Below are 25045 nucleotides of genomic sequence, written 5' to 3'. Positions count from 1 at the left end.
AAGATTCAGGACATTCAGAGAAATCTCAGTATGTGTAGGGCAATGCTGGAAACCACTGCTGAATGTGCATGACCCTCGAGCTCTTGTTATGCTACTGTGATAGATAAATAAATATAACAACATGGGCTCAGAAGAACTTCGACTAACTGTTGTCACAACACAGGCTGCTGCTGCATCAGGGGTGTGTGTGTAAGTGGGTTGAGGGTGCATCAGTGCTCATGACATGGTTAATTTCACGAGTGAAGGTACCACTGACATGAAGGTATGTTTTGGGATTTAAGAGAGACATACAGTATGCTGCCATCAGTGTAACGTCTGCCTCATTCTGCACACACTACAGCAGCATGGCTTTGTAGACACAGAGTGCATATGCTTGACTGGCCTGCCTGCTGTCCAGATCTGTCTCCTATTGAAGATAAATGGCACATTGTAAAAAGGTGAATAAGGCAATGGCAAGCACGGACTGTTGTGGGTCCAAGTGTGATTATGTAAATAAATAAATATATAAATAAATTAGGGCTGTCGAAGTTAACGCGATAATAATGCATTAACGCGATCTCAATTTAACGCGATTAAAAAAAATAGTGCCGTTAACGCAAATTCTATACAGGAAAAATTTACCTATACAGGCAGTGAGGGCCATGTAGAATTACATCACAAAGACCCGCATTGTTATGTTTTGTACTTAACCACGAAATACAAATGACACTAATTATGTGGAGAACGTGTTTGTCTTTATTGCTTAATCCACAACTTGGAGCATCACACTTAAACATAACACGCCGTTACCCGCTGGTCACCTGATACACATATCAGCTCAGTGACGTACAACACACAGCGGTAACGTGATACGCAGATCACGTAAATGATATATATCACACGCATGATAATAATAAGCTTTTTTCTCTCTTAATTTTCCCTGACAAGTGAAAAACCAAAATATAGCAACCTTAACATTATGAGGAAGATATTCCTTTGCAATACTTTATCATTTCAAGAATATGATACAGACTGACCAACACTATTAAGCCAAATCAGCACTGAAAATTGACTTTACTTTTAATAGCCTTCTACAATGCTGGTGCTTCTTAAAACTGAATATTTTCTTTTAAACAGAAGTGTTATTTAAATGCTATTAAATTGTTTTCCAACAAAATCCGCCCAATCTGGCAACACTGGAACGCGTTGTTATTATTATCGCGTTAACTTCGACAGCCCTAATAAAAACGTATTCTGATATCCAGTTAGCAGTGTAGGGTTTATATAGCAGCAGGTAGAATAAGGTGAGAATAAGGTGCAAAAACAATGCAATATTGTGCAAAGATGCAAGTAATATAGTCACTAGTATGAGTTGTCAGAACCCAGGGAACAAGACTGTGTTGATTGTGAATGAGTTTTTGTGTATGTTAGTGTATGTACACCGATCAGCCATAACATTAAAACCACCTCCTTTTTATAAAAAAAAAAAAAGGGCGATTAATCACGATTAACTATATGAAATTCAGAGATTAATCGCGATTAAAATTTTTAATCGTTTGACAGCCCTAAAATAAATACATAAAAACTAATGAACATGCTTTTTTTTAAATGTGTTGCAAATCAGATTTAACATTTTTTACATTTTCTAAATACAATTAAGTTGATCAGTGAAAACATTGGAGATCTTTTCTTTGTACCTGTCAGGTAAATAAAGATTTAAGATAATTAGTAAATCACTGATTCTTTTTTTATTGCATCTCACTAGTGTCCCAACTTTTCCGAAAAAGAAGTTTGCAAAAACACACCAAGAACAGTTTACAAACACAGCCAGTGCTCACAATGAGTCACACAAACTGGTAGGAAGTGGTTTGTGGATAGTGTCAACACTTACAAGTTCCAGGATCACGCAATCAACCCCTTGCAGACGTATGAAGTGAATCATGTGACGGTTGTTTCCTACCTTTCACCCACTGAATTGTACCCAGTGCAGTCCTTATTAGGACATACAAACATTAATGATTGAATAATGAGCACGTAGTTTATAAGGAACAAACCTCTGTGCATTTTAGTGAACAACTGTTGTTTTATTTACTATTTTATTTATGCATTTTCTCCTCTTTTCTCCCAATTTCCACTGCTGGAGATCTCGATTGAATACAAGGAGGGTATATTTGCATGACACAAGCTCTCTCCGATGCATACGCAGTCCACCGACCCCTCATATTCGCCCATCCAGCAGACTTTAGTGGCCAGTTTTGTCTTGGACAGTGGTAGAGCTTTGGGCTATCAGTCAGACGACTGTCGGTTTAAATCCAGGCTCTGCTATGCAGCCAGTGTTGGGCCCTTGAGCAAGGCCCTTAACCCTGTGCTCCAGGGGCACTGTACAATAGCTGGGATATGCAGAAAAAGAATCTCATTGTACTGTACATGTGTATATGTGTATATGTCAAATAAAGGCATTCTCCGAAATAGGGCAGTGGTAGCTCAGTGGTTAAGGTGCTGGACTAGTAAACAGAACGGCTGCCAAGTTGCTACTGCTGGACCCCTGAGCAAGGCCTCAATTCGTGTTACTAAATTAAAAGTATCTGCTAAATGCTGCAAATGTAAATGCTGCAAGCACTGCCAATTGTGCCTGCTAGGGTTGCTCAGCTGACCAGTAGCAGAGCTAAGCCCCATGTCCATTTTCTTTCCATGAACTCTCAGGAAAGGCTCTGAAACCATTGTGACTTTAAGCAGGATGGTTAAGCAGTGGTTACTGAAGATGAAAGCATGAATGACATATGAAGCCTGCAGAGCAGAACTGTGGCAACAGACCTAAAGATCCTTGCTCTAATTTCCAAAATAAATAAATCTGGTTCGTCGCAACCCCTTTAGACCCTAGAACATTTATGCCATGTATTGTCATCAGGTGTATGAGGACACCTGTGTATAGGATATAATCTTGATGGACATCCTTTTCCAAAACCATGGGCATAAAGCTGCCCTCTCTGGAAAGCCTGTGAAGTCATGGGTCATTTCATCCCAAAAGTGTTTGATAGGGTTGATGCCAGGGCTCTGTGCAAATCATGTCTTTATGGACCTTGGATCACAGTAATACACCTGTTGGCAAAGGATGTACCTAATGAACACAAAATCAATAATTAAAGGGGTGTCCAGATACCTTTGGCCAAACAGTGCATCAATGGACATCAATGGGCAGTTCTAGCCTAGCACTTAAGGTACTGGACTGTTAATCAAAAGGTTGCTGGTTCAAGCCCCACCAGGTTGTCACTGTTGGGCCCTTGAGCAAAACCCTTAACCCTCAATTGCTTAGACAATATACTGTCACAGTACTGTAGGTCGCTTTGGATAAAAGCAAATGCCGTAAATGTAAATGGTATCAATTAGTGTTACTGGAGACAGTGTCGTTATGTAACACCACACCAAAATCCACAGAATGTAGACAGATCCTTCTAAACATCGTTCACGTCATTTATTAATACAAATCATTACAGTCTAATAGTTAAACAATGCGTATCTTATCACAAACAGATGGAGATTAATAGAAGTCAATGAATCATTTCATCACTAGGTAGACTGTGCCAGCAGGATTTTCCCAGTCAAGTTGGCAGAGGGTGACACATTTACACAGCAGGCAGACTGGGTGTAGCAAGGCAAGATTCTGGGTTCTGGGATTCTGGGTGTAATCCTCGCTTCCAGTCACTGACTGTAAATGTTCTCTGACAAGGCAGAAACGCGACCTGGACAAAAAAACTACAGTTAATTACAGGACGTGACTCACTCATTTACCCAATCACTCACACCTAGGGGTAATTTAGAGCAGCCAGGTTTTGAAAGTTGGAGGAAAACCTGGAAAATTACCTGGTGTAGACACAGGAAGAACATGCAAAATAGAAAATTCATTTATTAGGATTTTAACGTCATGTTTTACATTTTGGTTACATTCATGACAGGAACGGTAGTTACTCATTACACAAGATTCATCAGTTCACAAGTTTTAATGTCAAACACAGTCATGGACAATTTTGTATCTCCAATTCACCTCAATTGCATGTCTTTGGACTGTGGGCTCCCAGAGAAAACCCACACAGACATGCAAACTCCTCACAGAAAGGACCCAGACCGCCCCAGGACCTGACCCCAGGGATCGAACCCAGGACCTTCTTGCTGTGAGGCGACTCCGTGCCTCCCATACTTGCAAAACAGAAAGTGACCATGTTGTTGCGCGGCACTCGGTCAGCTCTGCCACAATGCCATGAATAAATAAATAAATGAATTAGGTTTAAATTGGATTATACAGCATATTCCATATATTTGTTTCATACGTTTATATAAATATATATTAATAAAATATGTAATAATAATAATAATAATAATAACCTAAAATTATTAAAGTTATTTATTGTTTTGGGTTGCACGGTGGCTCGGTGGGTGGCACTGTCACCTTACAGTGAGAAGATCCTGGGTTTGATTCCCAGCTGGAGTGGTCCGGGTCCTTTCTGTGTGGAGTTTGCATGTTCTCCCCATATCTGTGTGGGTTTCCTCCAGGAGCTCTGGTTTCCTCCCACAGTTCAAAGACATTTACATTTGTGGCATTTAGCAGACGCTTTTATCCACAATTATTACTGAATACATTACAAGCAATTGAGGGTTACATGCCTTGCTCAAGGGCCCAACAGTGGCAACTTGGCAATGGTGGGACTTGAACCAGCAACCTCATGATTACTAGTCCAGTACCTAAAAGACATGCAAGTGAGGTGAATTAGAGATACAAAATTGTCCATGACTGTGTTTAACATTAAACTTAAACTGAAGAATCTTGTGTAACTACCTGTTTTGTCCTGAATGTAACCAAAGTGTGTAAAACATGAAGTTTAAATCCTAATAAATAAATAAATGTATTGTTTTACTGCTGTAGGCTACAAATTCAGGGGAATTTATGCAATGAAGTCACTCTTGGTCTCCTTCTACATCTTTCGTAGGTAAATGATTCAGGAAGTCAGGATGTTGCTCAATCTCTCAGTGTTTTACTGTATATAAGCATCAGCAAACTCCAAACCAGATCAGTTTCCAAAAAAGAAGCAAGATGAAGCCGTTCTATCAGCTCTGTTTACTGATGGGTCTGGTGATCCACGCCCACTCTGGTCCAGTAAAGCTGAAGCAAGATGAAGAATTTGCTAAGGTAAGAACACACTGCACTGTAAGTCATTTAGATTTCATTTAGATCTGTATCTAACCATAAATCATTTCTGCTGAACTAGAATTATCTAAAGAAGTTGTACAACCTACAAGACGATGAGAAGAAGTCGCCGCGTGGCCGCAGCGACAGTGAGATGAACCTTAAGCTGGCTGAGATGCAGGAGTTTTTCGGGTTGAAGGTGACAGGAAATCTGGATGCTGAAACTCTAGAGGTGATGAAGAAGCCTCGCTGTGGGGTGCCAGACGTGGCCTTCTATTCTGATGGTCCTGTGAGCCACAAATGGAACACCAACAAACTGACGTACAGGTAAAAAAGCAGCTATTATAAAGCTATAAACAGTACAGAAGACAAATTAATAGTAAAGATCAGCTGTCAGTCAAAGTACATGGTGGTGAAAATACCTAAACTTGTAACTGCCATGCATAGAGTTGAAGCTGTTTGAACACAGGTAAAACCATCCACATTCAAGCTAGCTTTATATTGCCGTTGCCTTTGAGGTCCCTGCTCCATATCAGCAGGTTAAAGCTGGACTAAACATTGATGCAAATCACATGGATGAGTAAAACAGCTTTCTCGAAGAGAGTTATGGTGTTTAAATAGAGAAAAGGTGGGCACCCACACCAAAACTGGGTTTCTGAACTCTCTTGAGTTTAAATCTCAGCTCTGCTACCGATAGGCTGGGCGCCCTCTAGCAGGCACAATTGGCAATGCCTCCAGCAGACAAAATTGGCCACTAGTTTGCTGGGTGGGAATAACCAGACTAAAAAAGGGGGTGGGGTTTTGGTCACTGTGTAAGAATCCTGGTTAGTAGCCTGAGGCACCTGTACAGAAGTGGAGGAATGTGGAGATCAGTACTTGACCAGCCTTGTACAAAGTATGGGCGAATTAGAAGGTGTCGGAGGACTGTGCATGTGTCAGAGGGAATGTGTGTCAGGTATATATACCCCCCTCAGATGCAATTGTGGTCCTCAGCATTGGAAGACGAATTGGCTAAGCTAAACTCAGAGAAAAAGGGGGAAAATGCATAAATAAAATAATAAATAAGTAAATAAATAAATAGAGAAAAGGTGAAGGCTTTAAACATAACAACACTGTACCTGCTGTCAGCATTGTGTTGGTAGTTTTCTTGAAAAATTATTGGAACTTAGAAGCAATCAGGTGTTCCAGCAGGACATTGATCTAAACCCTAAACAAATATTATAACTTTTGGAATGGTCTTTCTAAAGTCCTGATGTTTACCAGCGTTTTATCCAGTGGTGGGTCCAGTTCTCCTGGAATCACTGAGCACACTACAGTAACAATCCTATAAATACTATAACCCTATAAATTTTGCCAAGTACATTGGTCAAACATCTAATTTGAGATGTACCAGAGGGCTGTTGATGGCTAGCTTATGATTAGTTAATAGGCATATCCTAAAATGCTTACTACATTACAATATACAAAGGCTGTGTCTAAGACCATTAAGATATGTGTTGCTTACTGTACAGGATTGAGAATTATACCCCAGACATGACTGTTGCTGAAGTGGACATTGCTATTGAGAGAGCACTAAAAGTCTGGGCTGATATCACCCCTCTGAGGTTTACCAGGATCTACAGTGGCATAGCCGACATCATGATTTCTTTCGTCGTCGGAGGTAAGTCATCTGCTTCCATCAGTCATACTGGTAACCCTATTTGATGATATTCTGTTAATACAGAGCACTTGTTGAGATATAACTCATTCCTTTAACAATAAATGTTGTAGAAGTACTACAGTAAACGGTTATTAAAGTAAGGTTTTGCACAGTAGAGGAGTGTACCACAAGAAGTATGTTTTATAGTCGTTGTTTTTCATATCAAGTTGCAAATGTCATAACACTTGCTAGAAACATGACCTGGCCAGTAGCATGTTCATAATGTATGTGCCAGTCCGAAACAGTAAGTAAACCGTATGGGGCAAGTAAGACACATTATGAAGAAGAATGCCTTTATTTATCATATATACATATACACGTGAACAGTACAATGAAGCAAAACAGGGTCAAGGGCCTTGCTCAAGGACCCAACAGTGGCTGCATAGCAAAGCCTGAATTTGAACTGACTGATCTTCTAATTGATAACACAAAGCTATATGCATATACAGTATATACATTTATTATGGATGTATCGTGTATGACTGTATGTGAACCATGGGGCCAGTATGTGCCCAGAAGAGTGACTGTCTCTTCGTAATCATGTTTATATAAAGTCAAAGTGTGTTAATGGTGGGTGTGCATGCAGGGCAAAATCATTTGGACACCTGACTTGTTGGACGTCCAATTTCAATAACAAATAGTAATAAAATAGTGACCTCTATGGGATCTTTTCAGCTATAACAACACTGCTACTGAGATCCTGTAGCTTCTTACAAAACTTTGAAATATGCTTGTGGAGATTTTTGGTCATTTATTCAAAAGAGCATTTGTATGACTGGGCAATGTTGGTCAAGAAAGCCTCAATTGATGTTCCAGTTTATTCCAGAGCTGTTCAGTAGGGCTGAGGTCAAGACTCTGTGCAGACCACAGGAGCTTTTCTTCATGTCTTTATTGAGCTTGCTTTGTGCACAGGGGCACAGTCATGCTAGAACAGGAAAGGGCCTTTCCCAAACTGTTGCTGCAAAGTTGGAAGCATATCATTTCCTTTATATACTTGTTTATTACAACTGTTAGCAGTTGCTGTGGCTGAAACACATAAATTATGTTGTCATGTAATAACAAGGGGGTGAGTGTAGTGTGCGTGCTTGGGTCCCTATTAATTCCAGGTTAAATAGAGTCTTCTTGACAGTATATATTAGAGATTATGAAATAAGGCAAAACAACTTTGTGTTGTTTGTATTACATGGTTGGGACATGTACTATACATTCCATCCTGAACTGTTCTCATGTCTGACAGACAGGCTGATGTCTGGAATTTTGCCCTTCAGTGTCCTCCTGTCTTCTACAACTTAAGCCTGGTATAGATTAAGCAACAAAAGACCTCATTTCAAACAAACAGGTGCTTTAGAAGCTTTAGCATTTAGAAACCTGATGTGTAAGAGATAACAGACACATAATATCCTTCATATAAGAGAATAATAGAGATATACAGATGTAGATGTTTTGCTTTCTTGTAACTCGGGGGTGTCCAAACTTTTTTTTGGGGTCCCAGATGTGAGGGAAAAGTGCAGTGACGGGCCACTGACACTGTGTAATAAAACAAATCAAATAGATTAATATAAACAACACATGCTTTTTATTTGAGTGAGTAACTTTAACAATCTATCTATGACAGTCTTGTGCAAATTAAGATCTAACGGGAACATTACTACACTCCATCATTGCAGCAAATTCTAACAAATTAAACATACACACAAGTTTCTATGAAGCCACCATGTCTTTCCAAAAGTTCAGGAACATAAAGGCATAATGTTTTGAGTTAAGGGAAATGAAATGGGGATCTTTAGACTGTATTTGTGTAACAGCGAACTAGAAATTTTGTTTCTTTAACCTAAATGTTTACTTTTAAAAAACACCTCACGCGCCGTTTTGAAAATGGTATCGGGCCACAAATGTAACTCAATGACTTAGGAAAAAAGCTTTTTTAAGAGGGACACCAAGGGGCTGATCGGGTGGCACATTGGCTAAGTGGGTAGCACTGTCGCCTCACAGCAAGAAGGTCCTGGGTTCGATCCCAAGGTGGGGCGGTCAGGGTCCTTTCTGTGTGGAGTTTGCATTTTATCCCCATGTCTGCGTGGGTTTCCTCCGGGTGCTCCGGTTTCCTCCCACAGTCCAAAAACATTCAGCCAGGTTAATTGGAGACACTGAATTGTCCTAAAGGTACATAGCTGCTAGGATGCATAAACCATTGGATTGTAGTGCCAGTCCCAAGCCCGGATAAATAGGGAGGGTCGTGTCAGGAAGGGCATCTGGCGTAAAAACTGTGCCACATAAATAATGCTGATCACGATCCGCCCCTAACGGGAGCAGCCAAGGAAATAGAGACACCAAGGGGCTGATCCCTGTAAGCTAGCAAAGAGTATGAAGATGGACAAAGCATTCCATATTGGAGATAAGGTAGATTGGCAGCAACGTTTTTTTCCTTTAAATTAAGCCATTTTTAAAATGCCACATAATACAGAAGTCCAGAAAGGTCATATGTTATTTTTTAATCTTGTAAAATCGATAACACAAGTAACTGCATTTTCATTAGTGCTATATTAGACAATTTCCAAATTAGTATTTGTCACTTAGGATTTGCCAGCGAGTGGAGTGGATTTGGTGGAGTGTACACTTCATTTGTTATCGCGAAAGCCCAGGAAAAATGAATTGTGACCTCAAGTGACATATAAAGAAATAAATTGTGATCTTTTGTCATTTTGAGATCATGAGATAAAAAATAAATTTGTGGTTTGATGTCACAGGCAATACCCCTGCCCACAACTGTACATAAAAGACCAAGTTTACTTAGTATCCGACTAATAGAAATTAATACACACCTACCAACCAGTTAGAAATAAGGTTTTGTTTTAGATTTACATGGTTTAACCAGCAGTATTTACTTTAGTTGTGTGAATAATTTACCTTGAACAAAATAAAAGTCTCTGCTTTACCAATGTGAATATTATTTTCCATTTTCAGATCACCGCGACGGTTATCCGTTTGAAGGACCAGGTGGTTTATTGGCTCATGCATTTTTCCCCTCACCTGGCATTGGTGGAGATGCCCATTTTGATGATGATGAAAACTTTACCTTCAGATCTTCGAATGGTAACTATTTTTCAAACACAACACATTCACAATCCATTATAAAATTCACATAATAAACATGTCAACATGATCAACAAACATGTCAGTCATTGACAACAATGTTGTTTTTACCGGTGTACTACAGGATACAACTTGTTCTTGGTGGCTGCCCATGAATTTGGACACTCCTTGGGCCTTGATCATTCCAGGGATCCTGGTGCACTGATGTATCCAACATACGTCTCCAGAGATGCTGACACATTCGTTTTACCCAGAGATGATGTTGACAGAATTCAGGCTGTTTATGGTAAGCTGAAATTCTTTACTTGGGGACAGAATGTGAATAATACAGTGACAGCTATGGATCTAAGTAATAATTAGGAGGGTCAGACCCCCCAATCCCCCCTGTAATTTGAACCATGCTTGGAGTTTTGTGTACACAGTGAGGGATTGAATTACATAGTGCACAATAATATTTAGAGCGCAGACCTTCTCATGCATTGGACTGCTTGGAGTTATCCAAAATAGTGGCGCTATCGGCCAGTCAGGTGTCGACTTACAGACATGATCAGCTATATCTGGCATATATCTGGAGTTGGCCTTATAATGCTACTTGCTAATAGCTTATTTTATTTTATAAAAAGGCATTAAAAAGGAATTAAAGCATGTTATGCACTTAGAGCTCTACTCAGGAAAATTCTGGCAACCTTAGAGGTGTGAACTGTAAACGGAAACTTTCCAATCTTAATAACCCATCCAAAAATGTGGTTATGTGCCACCATAGCCCAAGTATGAATACAAAAATCTATTAATATATATTTTTAAACCTGCTGACTGAACTCTTCAGCTCTAAATATAACAATTACAAGGGGATAAAAAGGAAATATTTAATAGTAATTAAACTTCCTAACATTTAATTCCTTTGCCAACCATATATTAACAAAGCAAACTTAATCCACCAGGTTCAAACCCTGAAAAACCTGTAGACCCCGAGAAGCCAGTGCCCACACCTCCACAAACACCTAATGCCTGCGACAAGAACCTGGTCCTAGATGCTGTTACAACCCTGAGAGGAGAGACGTACTTCTTCAAGAACAGGTACACATGCGCAAATAAATTAACCTTGTTTTTACTGTTTTTTGTTCTGTCTGACTATCTAATTCTGAATTCTATTGTTCAGATTGTTCTGGCGCAGTCGCCCTCAGAACCCTGACACTGAGCAATATCTGATCAAAAGTTTCTGGCCAGAGCTTCCAGATAATATTGATGCTGCATTTGAGGATCCAGTTGATGACCTGGTGTACATCTTCAAAGGTAAAAATGTTTTATTGATCAGCCTTATTGGCATTAATGACAAGCTATTTATATTTAAAATGGATTTGCTTTAGTATGTTTTAGAGGGAATGTTTCCAGTAGCCTTTTCAGAATTTAGAAATTGACCTTGCTCAAGAAGCAACAGTGGCTGCTTGGTGGAGCAGGGATTCAAACCCTTAACTTTCTGATTGAGAGCCCAGAGCCATAACTATTGAGCTTGTATTATATAAATAGATGATGCTGTAGTGGCAGTAAACAGTGTCAGATGGTGCAATGCTAAAGTACACTAGCCCACTACCACTGAGATCCAGGGATTCAGGGTTCAAATCTCAGTGGTGTTATCGGCTGTCTGTACAGACATGATTGGCTAATGTCTGAGAAAGGAGTAGGGGGGATGACCAAAACAAACAAAAAAAAAGAATTGCGTCAGGAAGGGCGTCTGATGTAAAAAAACAAAAAAACAAAACTGTGGTATGCAGATCAGATCTGCTGTTGCAACCCCTAAGTACAGGAGCAGCCGAGAGAAAATAAATGAAATGAACTGTTGGTTTCAATAATTTGATAAATTACATTATTATTGATATTAAAGATTATTACTGATCACTTTACAAGCCTTGTGTCTGTTTAAAGAGATTAAAGGACTCACTTCAGAAAAAAGTGGAAGCTGTGGTCATGGCGAAGGTGGAAGCATCTCCATACTGCCATAAATGGTTTTGAAATGGAATCATCCAATGCCCACATACTTTTGGCCATTCAGTGATTCTGTGAAACCCAATCAGCATTTGAGTTTGATAATACAACCACAGCTTAAATTACTGCACAGCTGTAGGGTTATAATATTCACTACTGGTATCATTATACAGTATAAGATGTTGAATAAATGAATGTTTACGGTTTGTAGGTCCCAAGGTTTGGGCTCTGAATGGATACAACGTCGTAGATGGGTTTCCCAAGACTCTCAGCAGTTTCGGCTTTCCAGCTAAACTGAAGAAAATCACGGCCGCACTTTATGATGAAAATTCCGGCAAATCACTTCTCTTCTCTGGAAGATACTACTACAGGTAAGTTTAATGAATGTGAGAGAGATAAAAACGAGATGCCTGCCGCTCAGGTGGCGCAGTGGTAAAAACACACGCTGAACACCGGAGCTGGGATCTCGAATACATCGTATCGAGTCTCAGCTCTGCCTGCCGGCTGGGCTGAGTGGCCACGAACAACGATTGGCGTGTTGTTCAGATAGGGGTGGGATATTAAAAAGCCGGATAGGTCTCTCTTATAACTAATGCTATCACGACCTCTGCTGGCTGATTGATGGCGCCTGCACAGAGACGGGAAAAGAGTGCTCTCAGGGTGTGTCTCTCCGTACACAGTGCTGATCCGCACTGCACTCGTCAAAGTGTAGGTGACAAAATGCATACAGCTGCTGCCCACGTGTCGGAGGGGAGGCGTGGGTTAGCTTCGTTCTCCTCAATCAGAGCGGGGACCGGCATTGGTGGAGAGGAAGCATGACGCAATAGGGCAATTGGACGCACTAAAAGGGAGAAAAAGGGAGAAAATGCATAAACAAACAAAAAAATTAATAAAAAATAAAAACAAGATGCCTTTTGTATTCCTGTTATTAACTATTCAAATCTGACTTGGTTTAAAGCTTTGACATGAGCAGCAAGGAAATGGACAAGGGCTTCCCTAAACGAGTTGAGCAGAGCTTTTCAGGAATCTCCGGACCAGTCACTGCAGGTTTCCAGTACAGGGGTCAGTATTCATACACTTGTAATAATAATATGGTGTATATTGTGTGTTCTTTATAATTCTGACTTTGCACATATGATGTTTTAGGTTTCACATACCTCTACAGTGGACCAGTCATGTACGAGTTTGGCTACGGAAGGCTCCTGCGTGTGCTGGGAAACAACTATTTCCTGCGCTGCTAGATGCCCATGATTATACACCACTCAGCCGATGGAAATCAAGCGATTTAGGAATGTATTTTATAAATGAAAGAGTAAACTATTCTAATTTATTCATACATTAGTGCAATAAGTTATTTATAACTTATTTAACGTAGTAAAAACTTAGTGTTACATTTTATTGTATTTCTATGTTTTTTTAAATAAACACTTAATAGCACATTTGAATTTGTTGTGAGATTGTCTGGTTGATTCATTTCTTCTACTACTGCTAAACTAAATCACTGGAAATAAAACATTTTCTAAATGATTAAAAAGTCACAATATTTTATCCAAGAAACCTTTACATACTGTACATACTTCCATACATTTATTATGGGTCTATTGTTACTTATTTAGCTGAGATTATTTACATTAACAGCATTTAAATAGAAGTGTTTCCTCTGTAAAGATGTCATTACTCAAGTGTAAATATGTAGATGTCAGCTCATCATCTAAAACTCAATCAAAGCAAAACAGAGCTGTTACTTATTCCTGGAGATCAATCTCCAACCCAGGACCTAATCATCTCTCTTGACAACTCCCAGATCAGACCATTTGATAATGTAAGAAGCCTTGGTGTTGTCCTGGATAACTGACCTTCTCTCCGTGTGTAGCCAACATGACAAGATCGTGCCGGTTCCTCATCTATAACATCAGGAAGATTCGGCCATTTCTCTCCATGAAAGCTACTCAGATTCTTGTGCAGTCACTCGTAATCTCACGGTTGGACTACTGCACTTCCCTCCTAGTAGGTGCTCCCATGTCCACTATTAAACCCTTGCAGCTCATTCAAAATGCAGCTGCTCACCTGGTTTTTAACCAGCCCAAACACTGCCACATCACCCCACTGCTGCGTTCTCTTTACTGGCTTCCTGTAACTGCACGCATTCAGTTTAAAACACTGATGCTAACCTACAAAGCCAGAAATGGACCAGCCCCAAGCTACCTTCGAGGTCTAATCAAACCCCGCTCTGTACCACGCAACCTCCGAGCCACTAGTCTCGCTCGACTTGATCCTCCACCCAGGACTCAAGAAAGACGAGCATCAAGGCTCTTCTCTGTACTGGCACCAAAATGGTGGAACAAACCTCTTTACTAAACACTTAAGCTGACTTGTACTTACTTACTAACACTCTTATGCCGTAAATGTAAATAGACACCAGTAGAATAACCCAGATCTGCTAAAACTCTGCTAAAAATAAGTACGATTACGACCTCTGCTGGCTGGTTGGTGGCGCCTGCACGGAGATGGGAAAGGAGTGTGGTAGAGGGTGTGGCTCTCCGTACACAGCGCTGTACTGCACTGCACTCGTCAAGTGTAGGTGATAAGATGTTCGATTGCTGTGCACGTGTCGGAGAGAGCGTGGAGCAGCCTCATCCTCACAATCAGGAGCAGGGACCAGCATTAGTGAGAGGAAGATTGACGGGCAGAAATTGGATGCGCTAAAGTGGGAGAAAAAATTAAAAAAATAAAGAAAAATAAATAGAAGGTAATTCTCTTGCATCGTCTGTTAGTAGTAGACATTTATATTCTCAGTTGTTTATAAATGTTTAGCGAGTATGTCAGCATTTCAGTTACGAATTTACTGTAATTCCATAATTAAATACGGCTGTTCCCGTTACTATAGCAATTAGTATTTTTACGCAAAATGCTAACTCGTTAGCGCTATTTACATTTGGTAAATTGCATATTGTACTAGATGTAACACTTAACTACAGCTATGTGCATGTACTGTATTAAGTTTTTTATCGTTTTTATTTAAAATACACTGTAAAATTGTACATAAACTGCATCTCCCACAATGCATGCCGATTCTGTGACCTGCAAAGTGACCGCATCCCACCACTAGACGATGTTGAGAAATATTTACAAATAATCCCAAAATGTACAAGAAGAGAAAATTCAAGCAGAAGGAGGAAATTTAATGAAACATGGGAAAGTGAATACAAGTTTTTGCTTCAAGAAGAAAAACCGGTACGTCTCTTGTGTTATGAGGCCGTGTCTGTGGTAAAGGAGTACAATATAAATGTAGATACATTATAAATATACTGTATAAATTTGGCATTGACACCAAACACAGAAATTAGCCTTAACAAATTGTCCAAGAATTAATTAAAAGGCAGACTGCAATCACAGCAGGATACGTTACAATCGGCTCTTTAAGGGTCACAATAATGCAGAGAAGGCTCTTGGTGAAAATGAGTCTGACACCCCTGCTCTAAAACATGAACAGACATCAACATCAGTGAGTGCAGGATCAATAAATAAGTGGTGTATAATGTTCTACAACTGAATTTAACACTAATTTACCTAATTTTTAGTGATTATGATTGAGATTATAATTATAGCTGGTGACTTTTCAGTACATGTAAATAAATATGGCTAGTTTGACTGCACCTATGTAAAAATTGGAACAATGGCCATTTTGCTTAGATCAGGAAGACAACTGCAGAGAGGAAGTTGGACAGAATGGTCACTTACAATCTAACAACTAGTAAAAACCAATTTAATAACCAATATTACCAAAAAACGAGTTTTTCTTGACTAAAGCTGGTTTTTCACCATGTTTACCATTGCATGTTGTGCCCTTAGTGTAATGGATATCTATAAAAAGAGTCAACTGCACTGAATTTCTTTCATTTATAGAAACTGTCTTCTTGCAAATTGACAAACATGCAGGTTTAGAAATGTTTTGGAGCATTTCCAGCTTTTCTGAAATATGTTTTGTTAAACATTCAATGTGAATGTATCCTGCAGCAAGAAAAAACAGAAGAGTGAAAGACCAATTCAAAAGTATGATTATTTACCACACATTTTAGATGTAAAGACAGATGTGTTAATCCATGTGTGTATGCATTGAGATAATGATAATAATTCAGGTGCAAAAGCACCAAACCCTCAGGTCATGTTGTAATATAGGAGTAGGTCGGAGGTATTCTGTTTTTGATGACTCTTAGAGGAAATTACTTTATTTAGAACACTGTCTTGACATGTTAAGCCCAGGGCTAATTGAGCCCAGGCACAAAACGTCACCGGGCGGAATGACGCACACTTAAACTCTGGGAATTTTTCTTTCCATATAGAAAAACTAATAATGCACTTATATACACTCTAAGAAGTAATGTGTCATTTTTTCTACATAGCTACTGTGTCCTGCGGTCTGTAACACGCTTTGTGTCATTTCTGGCCCCTTTTTACACAGACGTGTAAAGTCACTCCAATAGTTAGTCTACACATGTAGGCTATGTGTAGAACTGTGAGAAAATACATTGTTTAAAAATATATATTTATTCAATTTTACTTACATTTGTTGGATAAAATAATGGCATTTATGACTAAAAACATAGATTATTTCACATGTAAGATTTAAAATAAATTAATAAATAAAAATATGCGTTAACCAATCACATTTCTCCTATCAAGTATATCTGTGTTTCACGGTTGATTCCCTCTTTCTGGACCATGCAAGGAAAGGCAGCAGGATCTGTCCTTATACCCTTATTGGCAAGTTGCAAAAGGAACTAGTATTGACTTTGTTTTATTAATGTTTATGTAGTTCATATTTATCAGTGTTTTGTTGTGTGTTTTATGAAGTCAAGCAAAGCTATAAAACGTAGGTTTAAACCCTGTGACCTGTTTTAACAATTGACTTTAATTGACTTAAGTAAAAAAGGAGGCACTGAATTACATTAATATAAACCTAAGTTTGCTTTTCTGTTCCTATTGAGCAATGAATGTTCTGTTAAACCTGACTAGTCTTTCTTTTTATTGGTATTATTTATCGTTAGCCAACTGGCTAACCGTTAATTGGACTTTTAGTTTGCTCAAAATGGCACCAAAACAGACTGACTGTGGATAAAATTACCTCAGCAACCCTCTGTTTGTCGTTTTCTCAAGGTAATTTACTTAACTATGTGATTACAGCGATTGAGTAACATTATTTAAGTTAAATCTCATTATGAGAAGCGAATTTTAATCATTTTAACATTTGTTTTAGCTTAGTTTAGCTCAGTTCGTTTTACTGAATCGGTTCTTTTAAATCATCTGTTTAAACGAATCGAAAAACTGAAACGATTGATTCATTAATGGTCCTAATGCACTTGGTTCGGAAGTGCAGAATCGGTTCGGAAGAATCGGTTCTTTAAATCGAATTATTAGCAACATTGCTTATTGTTATTAGCATTAAAGTAGTAGTGGTGGATATATTTAGGGTAAAGCACAACTCTTCCAAAATTTATCATCCGATTTACTTTATTCTGGTAAAGGAAACATTTTAGCTTGTAGCTGTAGCTTTCAGGTGACTTGTTTAATAATTTGTTAAACGGCCTATGTGAATAATTAGACATCTGATGACACATTTGGAGGAATATTAGTTGTGTTAGCTGATTACTCATTTGGTTGGTTGACTAATCAGAATGTTATTCAAAATATTAAATGTTGTAAATGTCTCAGTTAATATTTTGTATTGTGATTACACAGTACCTTGTAATGATTTTTTTTGTCTTTCTTTTAGGACAGAGGAACAGACGTTTTACGAGTTTTTGCAACCATCTTTAAGAATGGAAAAGAAAAGTTCAAGGAAGATACATTTTGAACATTTACTGTTCAACTGTTTGTAATCTTGTTTTAATGTATTGTCACAAAAAAGAATGTTATTTAACCATTTGTAATATTATACAGTAAAATAAAATGGCTACATGTGTATTCGTCTTTATTTTACCCATTTCACCCATTTTCTTGATTACACATAATCAACACACATTGTGTGAGAACAACACATTGTGTGTGTTAAGTATCCTAACACGGTGGGTGTGCAAAAACCGGATGACCCATTTACTGTGTTTAAATCAACACAGTATGTGTCGTCCCTGAGCACACTCCGTACATGTGTTCAAATTCCACACAGTGTGTGTCGTTTTTAACACATGACTTTTTAGAGTGTAGTGTCGAAAAAAGTAAGATTATATACGATTATAAGTTTAACTACACTCAAACTTTCAGGCAATTTAATGAGCTACAGGTAAAACATATTTCATTAGAGTAAATGCAAATTTGGTGGGAATTTCTGAAGGACACAATAATATATATTGTTTAAAAAAAGATTCATTAGGCAAGTGTATCAATCAGAAAGGTCCCATTCAAATCATGGACATGCTCATAAGGTGTCTTAAATTCACCTCTCTTCTGCACTGCATTCTAAACTGTCAGTACCTTCAGTTAACATTGTAGTATTGGGAAATACTACAGTATTTGTTTAATTCACTACAAGTCCCAGGACAAAAACGACCTCATGCATCTTTAGGTATATTTGTATTATTTATTAGGATTTTAACGTCATGTTTAACACACTTTGGTTACATTCATGACAGAACAGGTAGTTACTCGTTACATGAGATTCATCAGTTCTAGTCTTAATGTCACACAGTCATGGAGATGGTTGTATCTCCAATTCACCTCACTTGCATGTCTTTGGACTGTGGGAGGAAACTACTGGAGGAAACCCACTACTGCAGGAAACCCACAGACACAGGGAGAACATACAAACACCACACAGGACCCGGACCGCTCCATATGCATAATGACAGTATATAAGAAATATTTGGAAAATAAAGCCATAAAAGCAAGCAGTAAAATGTTAATGCAGCAACAGGTGTGCCAGAAAACTCTTAGGACTATCAATAACTATATTCCTTAAGTCAGAACTTGTAAGTTTCGGGATTTTTATGGTTCATTATGTCACGAACCTCTGGGCCATTAAAACTATAAATAGATAAGGCAGTGTACATTCCTAGCTCTGTTAGCATTACCTGGATATTGTTTGTTGTGTGTTTGGGTTTAACAGATGCTCACATGAGATTATAGCTTTTATTTGATTCTTATTAATATTACTTCATGATTTATTAAATAACATACCGGTCACTTTATGTTTTCTAGATTAGCATTTATTAAATTCTTATTTGGAATCTTAGCATTAAATACTAATAGGCAGTAATCTGGGGCCACTCTCAAACAAAGTGAGTTAGTTATAGGGGGGTTTCCCGCCATTAGGAAGGTCGGTACTATTCCTGAAGCTAAAGCAGGGGGGTTAGTGTAGTATTGTATGTAGGGCGCTACTAAATTCACAGGGAAATGTGCTTAATTTCACAGACCTCGTTTTTAAAAAAAAATCACAAAAAGTGCCACATTTCACAGCAGTCATTAAATAACACTCATAAATCAAATTATAGAATCAATAGAAGCTACAATACACACAAAACTACCTTAATAGTGTCCTCTCAAAGACATATATTCTCGCCCGTGTTTTGACACACTATTCTATCACCGCCTCTACAGAACTGGTTGGGAGTTTTCCATATTTCCTTGTGTATGTTTTATTTTATATGAATAAGTGTGATTAGATAAGATATGATAATGAGTGTGATTAAAGTTACTGTAGTTGGATAGGCCCAAATATAAGGCTGAGGGAACAATATGCATGTTATAATGGAAACAGCAGTTTGTTGGACCAGGTTGTGTTTTTCAGACGTCTTAGCTTTTATACATTACACTGCTGCAAGTTGTCTGAACAGATAATTACAAGTGACCAGTGACAGTAATCATATGGCTATTTTTTAAATGCCACACATGACATGTATTTCCTATCTTTAATAACAAACTGAGAAATCTGAATTTCTTCAGAGGAACTATGAATTAATAATGAAGGAATTAGGATAAAGGACAGAACAATCAGGAAGGGATGATTTGATCCAGATTTTCCTGCTTCATTAAGTAATTGAGTAAGTTGTTGCTGTGCAGGTTGAATCCAGAACAAGGTGGAGGAGATTCTTGACCAGTGAACAATATGAAGATGATCTATTCTATACAGTCTGCATTTTTTAAAGTGCTGCTGAACTCTGTTTCTTCAGGGCCAAAAGTACGACCTGCACCTGATGTGCTTAATGACGATGAAGTTGTTGTAATGAGGTAATGAATTTTTTGAAGCATAAATGGTCAAAGTCAGAGCTAAACTCAAACTGATACCAAACTGAACCTATTAATAACATTGATGATGTATTGCTCTTTTTACATTTGATATATAAACAGTTAACAGTCTAACATATAAACAGTCTTTTTCTCCCACTTTAGCGCATCCAGTTTCTGCCCGTCAATCATCCTCTCACTAATGCTGGTCCCTGCTCCTGATTGGGGAGGACGAGGCTGCTCCACGCTCCCTCCGACACGTGCACAGCAATCGAACATCTTATCACCTACACTTGACGAATGCAGTGCAGTACAGTGCTGTGTACGGAGAGCCACACCCTCTACCACACTTCTTTCCCATCTCCGTGCAGGCGCCACCAACCAGCCAGCAGAGGTCGTAATCGCACCAGTCTGAGAGAGAGTCCCCATCCGGCTTAATCCCGCCCCTATCTGAACAACAGGCCAATCGTTGTCCATGTGGCCGCTCAGCCTCAGCCGGCAGGCAGAGCCGAAATTCAATACAATGTATTCGAGATCTCAGCTCTGGTGAACAGCGTGTGTTTTTACCGCTGCGCCACCTGAGCGGCCATTTTACATTAAATATGAATTAAATAAAGAGCGACTGAAAACTCCAGTCCCAGTTTAAAGGAGCAGTGCTTTTGTGCACCAGATACTAAAAGATAAACATGTAAAAAGTTTAGTTTCATTAAAATTATAGAGATTAATAAGTACCAGTTGTGATCACTTTATTTTTTTGAAGGTCTGGGACTATCAAACCTTTGTTTTTACAAAGAGCAATAGCCAGAAATCACATTTTTGTATGATGTAAAGGTGTCATTATCACTGTGGTTTTCCGTGCAAATACCTGAAACCTTTTCTTTGCTCCAGCTTTAATAATAGGAAGGAATGATGGACCCTGGTTTCCTCAAAAACATCCATACATATTTTACTGGCATCTGCGTCAGCGTGGGCGTTACTGTTGAACACTATGGTAAATGTGCAAGTCAATAAACAACACTATGATTAACTCAAACCATTTTTTTGGTGTACAATGTTTGTTTATAGACATGCTTTAATAGGTTTTCTGTACTTATTTGATGAAGCGAGCCAGACTACACTGGGAGCGTACTAAATGTGCACTGGGATTACAAGGTCCTGGGTTCGATCCCAAGCTGGAGTGGTCGGGGTCCTTTCTGTGTGGAGTTTGCATGTTCTCCCTGTGTCTGCGTAGGTTTCCTCCGGGAGCTCCGGTTTCCTCCCACAGTCCAAAGACATGCAAGTGAGGTAAATTGGAGAGACTACCGTAACTACCGTTCCTGTCATGAATGTAACCAAAGTGTAAAACATGATGTTAAAATCCTAATAAACAAACAAACAAACACTGGGATTATGGATGGCTTACTTGTTTTTAAACAAGCTTCACCAATTTATATTCAGTGCTAAATAAAACATCTATAGATCTTTTCATTTCTGTCCATATACATATACAGTGATACCTTGAAACTCGATGTTAATTGGTTCTGGGAGTGGTGTCGAGTTTAAAAGGCGGTGAGTTATAAGGATGTATGGTAAACCTGTTAATGCATTCCGTGGTCTCATGGAACTGCATATATTATAGACTATAAAATAATGGGGCTGTTTTTGACACTTATACACTGAAAATAACACATAAAATAACATAATATATAAAACACAGAAATATACAATTGAAAACAGTTAAAATCAGTATAAAAATACAACAAAACCTGCACTTTACATTTACTTCTTTACTTCCTTATGCTTCTTAATACCGTATTCCGTGCAGTAAAGGCGCATTCACATGAGTAGTGACAAAATAGCTTTTGTGCTTTTCCGCTTTTTTTCACCATTTGAAAAAGCACTGAACAAAGCGACTGTTCATTGTTAATATTAAATGAAATAAATACTTTTTTTTTAAAGGTTAACACGTTGAATTTAAGGAAAATGTCGTGTTTAAGGGTACAAATTTCTTTTAGGTTTAGGGTTTACTTTAGGGGACGTCAAGTTGCAAGGTACCACTGTATAATAAAATCAAGAATACATTTTAATTATTTCTTTATTACACTATAATCAGTCACTTTTTTCTAGACTGAATAGACTGAAATTTAACTAGATTAAGAACATCCAAAAATTTTATCTCACTGCAGAAGTGCTTTTATCTTGCATAACCTCTCAAATGGTTAAGAGTATTAGCTCCAGCTTTGCTGTCTGACAATGTACAGTTTAGTTATTCAGATATGAACCTTATTCCTGGGATGAATTGTCACTAAGTTCTTTGAAACGTCCACAAACCTGACCAGGATTAAATGGATAGTAAAAATAAATAAATAATATTCTTCTCAAAGCATAAAATAAATATTTTAATACATTTTTATCTTTAATGCCAGGTTTATGTTTTATCCAGAGAAAATAGGATTATTTTAAATCTCCACTACAGGGCTTATATACACTAAGGTTGTATATTTTGCATGAATCAGGTAAATCATGTGGACTAGGCATTTATAAAATATATTCTAAATGTGTTATGTCTGTATCCGTTTAACAGATTATGTCTCTCAATTACTTTAGGATAATCTAGTCTTTATTTGTATTTATTACTGAATACCTTTTCCTGCTGTTTCCCATTTGCCCTAAAAAGGTAATTTTCCTTCAGAAGGGGTTTGGTGTTTTTCCCTGCAGGATAATAATCAACACAGGGTTGTCAGATTACGATCATCAGTCATGTGATGGTAAACCTTTCACGTAAACTGATTCATGTCCTGTAAAAAATGTGAGGTGCCCCTGTGGGACTGTGTTCAGTCGTGATTCAGAAATGGCATTTCGGTAAACAACGGTGTGTGAGTGTGTGTGTGGATGTGTTTGTGTGTGTCATTTCCTTGATTTTGCAGCTTAAACGTGTATGAACTTGTGTTCAGACCGTTAGCATGTTACAATGAACCCGCATGTCTATCATTTAAATTAAATATATCAAATAAAATACATTATCTGACTCGTTCATTATTGTTTTATATAAACATAAATGTTTTAATAGTGATTTTTTTTAGAAATGATTATAATGAGAATAACAGATTTCAAACAGTAATGTAAAAAAAAATTATATTTATTATTTATATACAGTATATTATCTACACACATCCATATAGCTGCACTTTGAAGTTCTACAATTATTGACTGTAGTGACTCTATTTCTTTACATACCTTTTTAACCTGCTTTCACACTGTTCTTTAATGGTCAGGACCCCCACAGGACCACCACAGAGCAGGTATTATTTAGGTGGTGGATCATTCTTAGCACTGCAGTGACACTGACATGGTGGTGGTGTGCTAGTGTGTGTTGTGCTGGTATGAATGGTTCAGACACAGCAGCACTGCTGGAGTTTTAAAATGTCGTGTCCACTCACTGTCCACTCTACTAGACACTCCTACCTAGTTGGTCCACCTTGTAGATGTAAAGTCAGAGACGATCGCTCATCTATTGCTGCTGTTTGAGTTGATCATCTTCGTGACCTTCATCAGTGGTCACAGGACGCTGCCCACGGGAAGCTGTTGGCTGGATATTTTTGGTTGGTGGACTATTCTCAGTCCATCAGTGACAGTGAGGTGTTTAAAAACTCCATCAGCATTGCTGTGTCTGATTCACTCATACCAGCACAACACACACTAACACACAACCACCATGTCAGTGTCACTGAAGTGTGATGAAGTGCTGAGAATGATCCACCACCCAAATAATACCTACTCTGTGGTGGTCCTGTGGGGGTCCTGACCATTAAAGTACAGGGTAAAAGCAAGTTCAAAAAGCATGCAGAGAAATAGATGGACTAAAGTCAGTAATTGTAGAACTTTAAAGTGCTTCTATATGGTAAGTAGAGCTGATAAAATGGACAGTGAGTGTAGAAACAAGGAGGTGGTTTTAATGTTATGGCTGATCAGTCATATATATATATATATATATATTTAATGCTGTTATTTTGTTGAGGGTGGCAATGGGTTTGTTGCGACAGGTCTGAAGCGGATAAACTGGGGACGAAATAAAACGATACATTGCAGGTTTTAAGTTTTTCTTGCCACTGTCACCTTCGGCTTGCTCAACATGGGTTTTTGGTCTGTTGGTCCTGGATTCTGTAAAGTTGCTTGAGACAATATCCATTGTAAAAAGTGCTATACAAATAAAATGGCTTGGACACAATTTGCTGTGCCTGTAGGAAGCAGGTCATTGACGTTCCTCATTGCTGCCACAAATGTACTGGCTGGTCGAATGATCTGCATGAGAATGGCTGACCACAGAGTCACATAGCGTGTCTCTCCATACATGATACGGCTCTCTGTAAGACTCCGTCCGCAGACTCACTAGTCTGCAGCTCAGATAGGGTGGGAATAATGCAAGCAGTAGAGTCAAAGGAATCAGCAATCTGGGGAATTGGAAAACAACTAGATTGGGAGTAAAAAGGGGGAAAACATACTTAAGGGAGCTTAGCTGATATAATTAGCATTGTCTAAGAGAGCACAGGATGGATGTGTTTTTGCCTCCTTGGCATTGCAACACCAACTCCTACTGTTTGGTAAAGGTGTCGGCGCTAGTGGCAGGACCCTAGCATACATTAAATGTATTTAAGAGCTGTTGTTGAAATGTTTTTGTATTAAACATAATAAAATAAATAAAACAAAGTATTTAAAATTTTAATTGAATGTAAAATTACAAACAAATTTGATAAAAAATTCAAATAATAAAAAATTACTATTTTCCTAAGATAACTTTGTTTCAGAATGTCATACACTTTTATAAATACACTATTAATACACTATCATACACTATTAATAAAGATAAATAAATACAATCTTTAAGAAAATAAATGTAACATCACTTTTTATGCTAA

General features: G+C 38.3%; 1 protein-coding gene across 2 annotated transcripts; it reads left to right on the top strand.

The window, feature by feature from the left end:
• Positions 1 to 400: 400 nt before the first annotated feature.
• Positions 401 to 13375, top strand: LOC134332829 (collagenase 3-like). Of its 2 annotated transcripts, XM_063014661.1 has the most exons (11): positions 401 to 437; positions 4962 to 5161; positions 5241 to 5485; positions 6670 to 6818; positions 9819 to 9947; positions 10072 to 10233; positions 10889 to 11024; positions 11107 to 11240; positions 12142 to 12301; positions 12889 to 12992; positions 13077 to 13375. In XM_063014661.1, exons 2-11 carry the CDS (start codon positions 5066 to 5068, stop codon positions 13169 to 13171), a joined length of 1410 nt encoding a protein of 469 aa, XP_062870731.1. In that variant the 5' UTR covers positions 401 to 437; positions 4962 to 5065; the 3' UTR covers positions 13172 to 13375. The 2 variants fall into 2 exon arrangements, with proteins under 2 accessions (XP_062870731.1, XP_062870730.1); XM_063014660.1 differs by lacking the exon at positions 401 to 437 and having other exon boundaries at positions 4806 to 5161.
• The last annotated feature ends 11670 nt before the right edge of the window (positions 13376 to 25045 follow it).

The sequence above is a fragment of the Trichomycterus rosablanca genome, chromosome 18, assembly GCF_030014385.1.
Source record: "Trichomycterus rosablanca isolate fTriRos1 chromosome 18, fTriRos1.hap1, whole genome shotgun sequence".
Lineage (NCBI taxonomy): Eukaryota > Metazoa > Chordata > Actinopteri > Siluriformes > Trichomycteridae > Trichomycterus > Trichomycterus rosablanca.
This window is presented reverse-complemented; position numbering and strand designations above follow the sequence as displayed.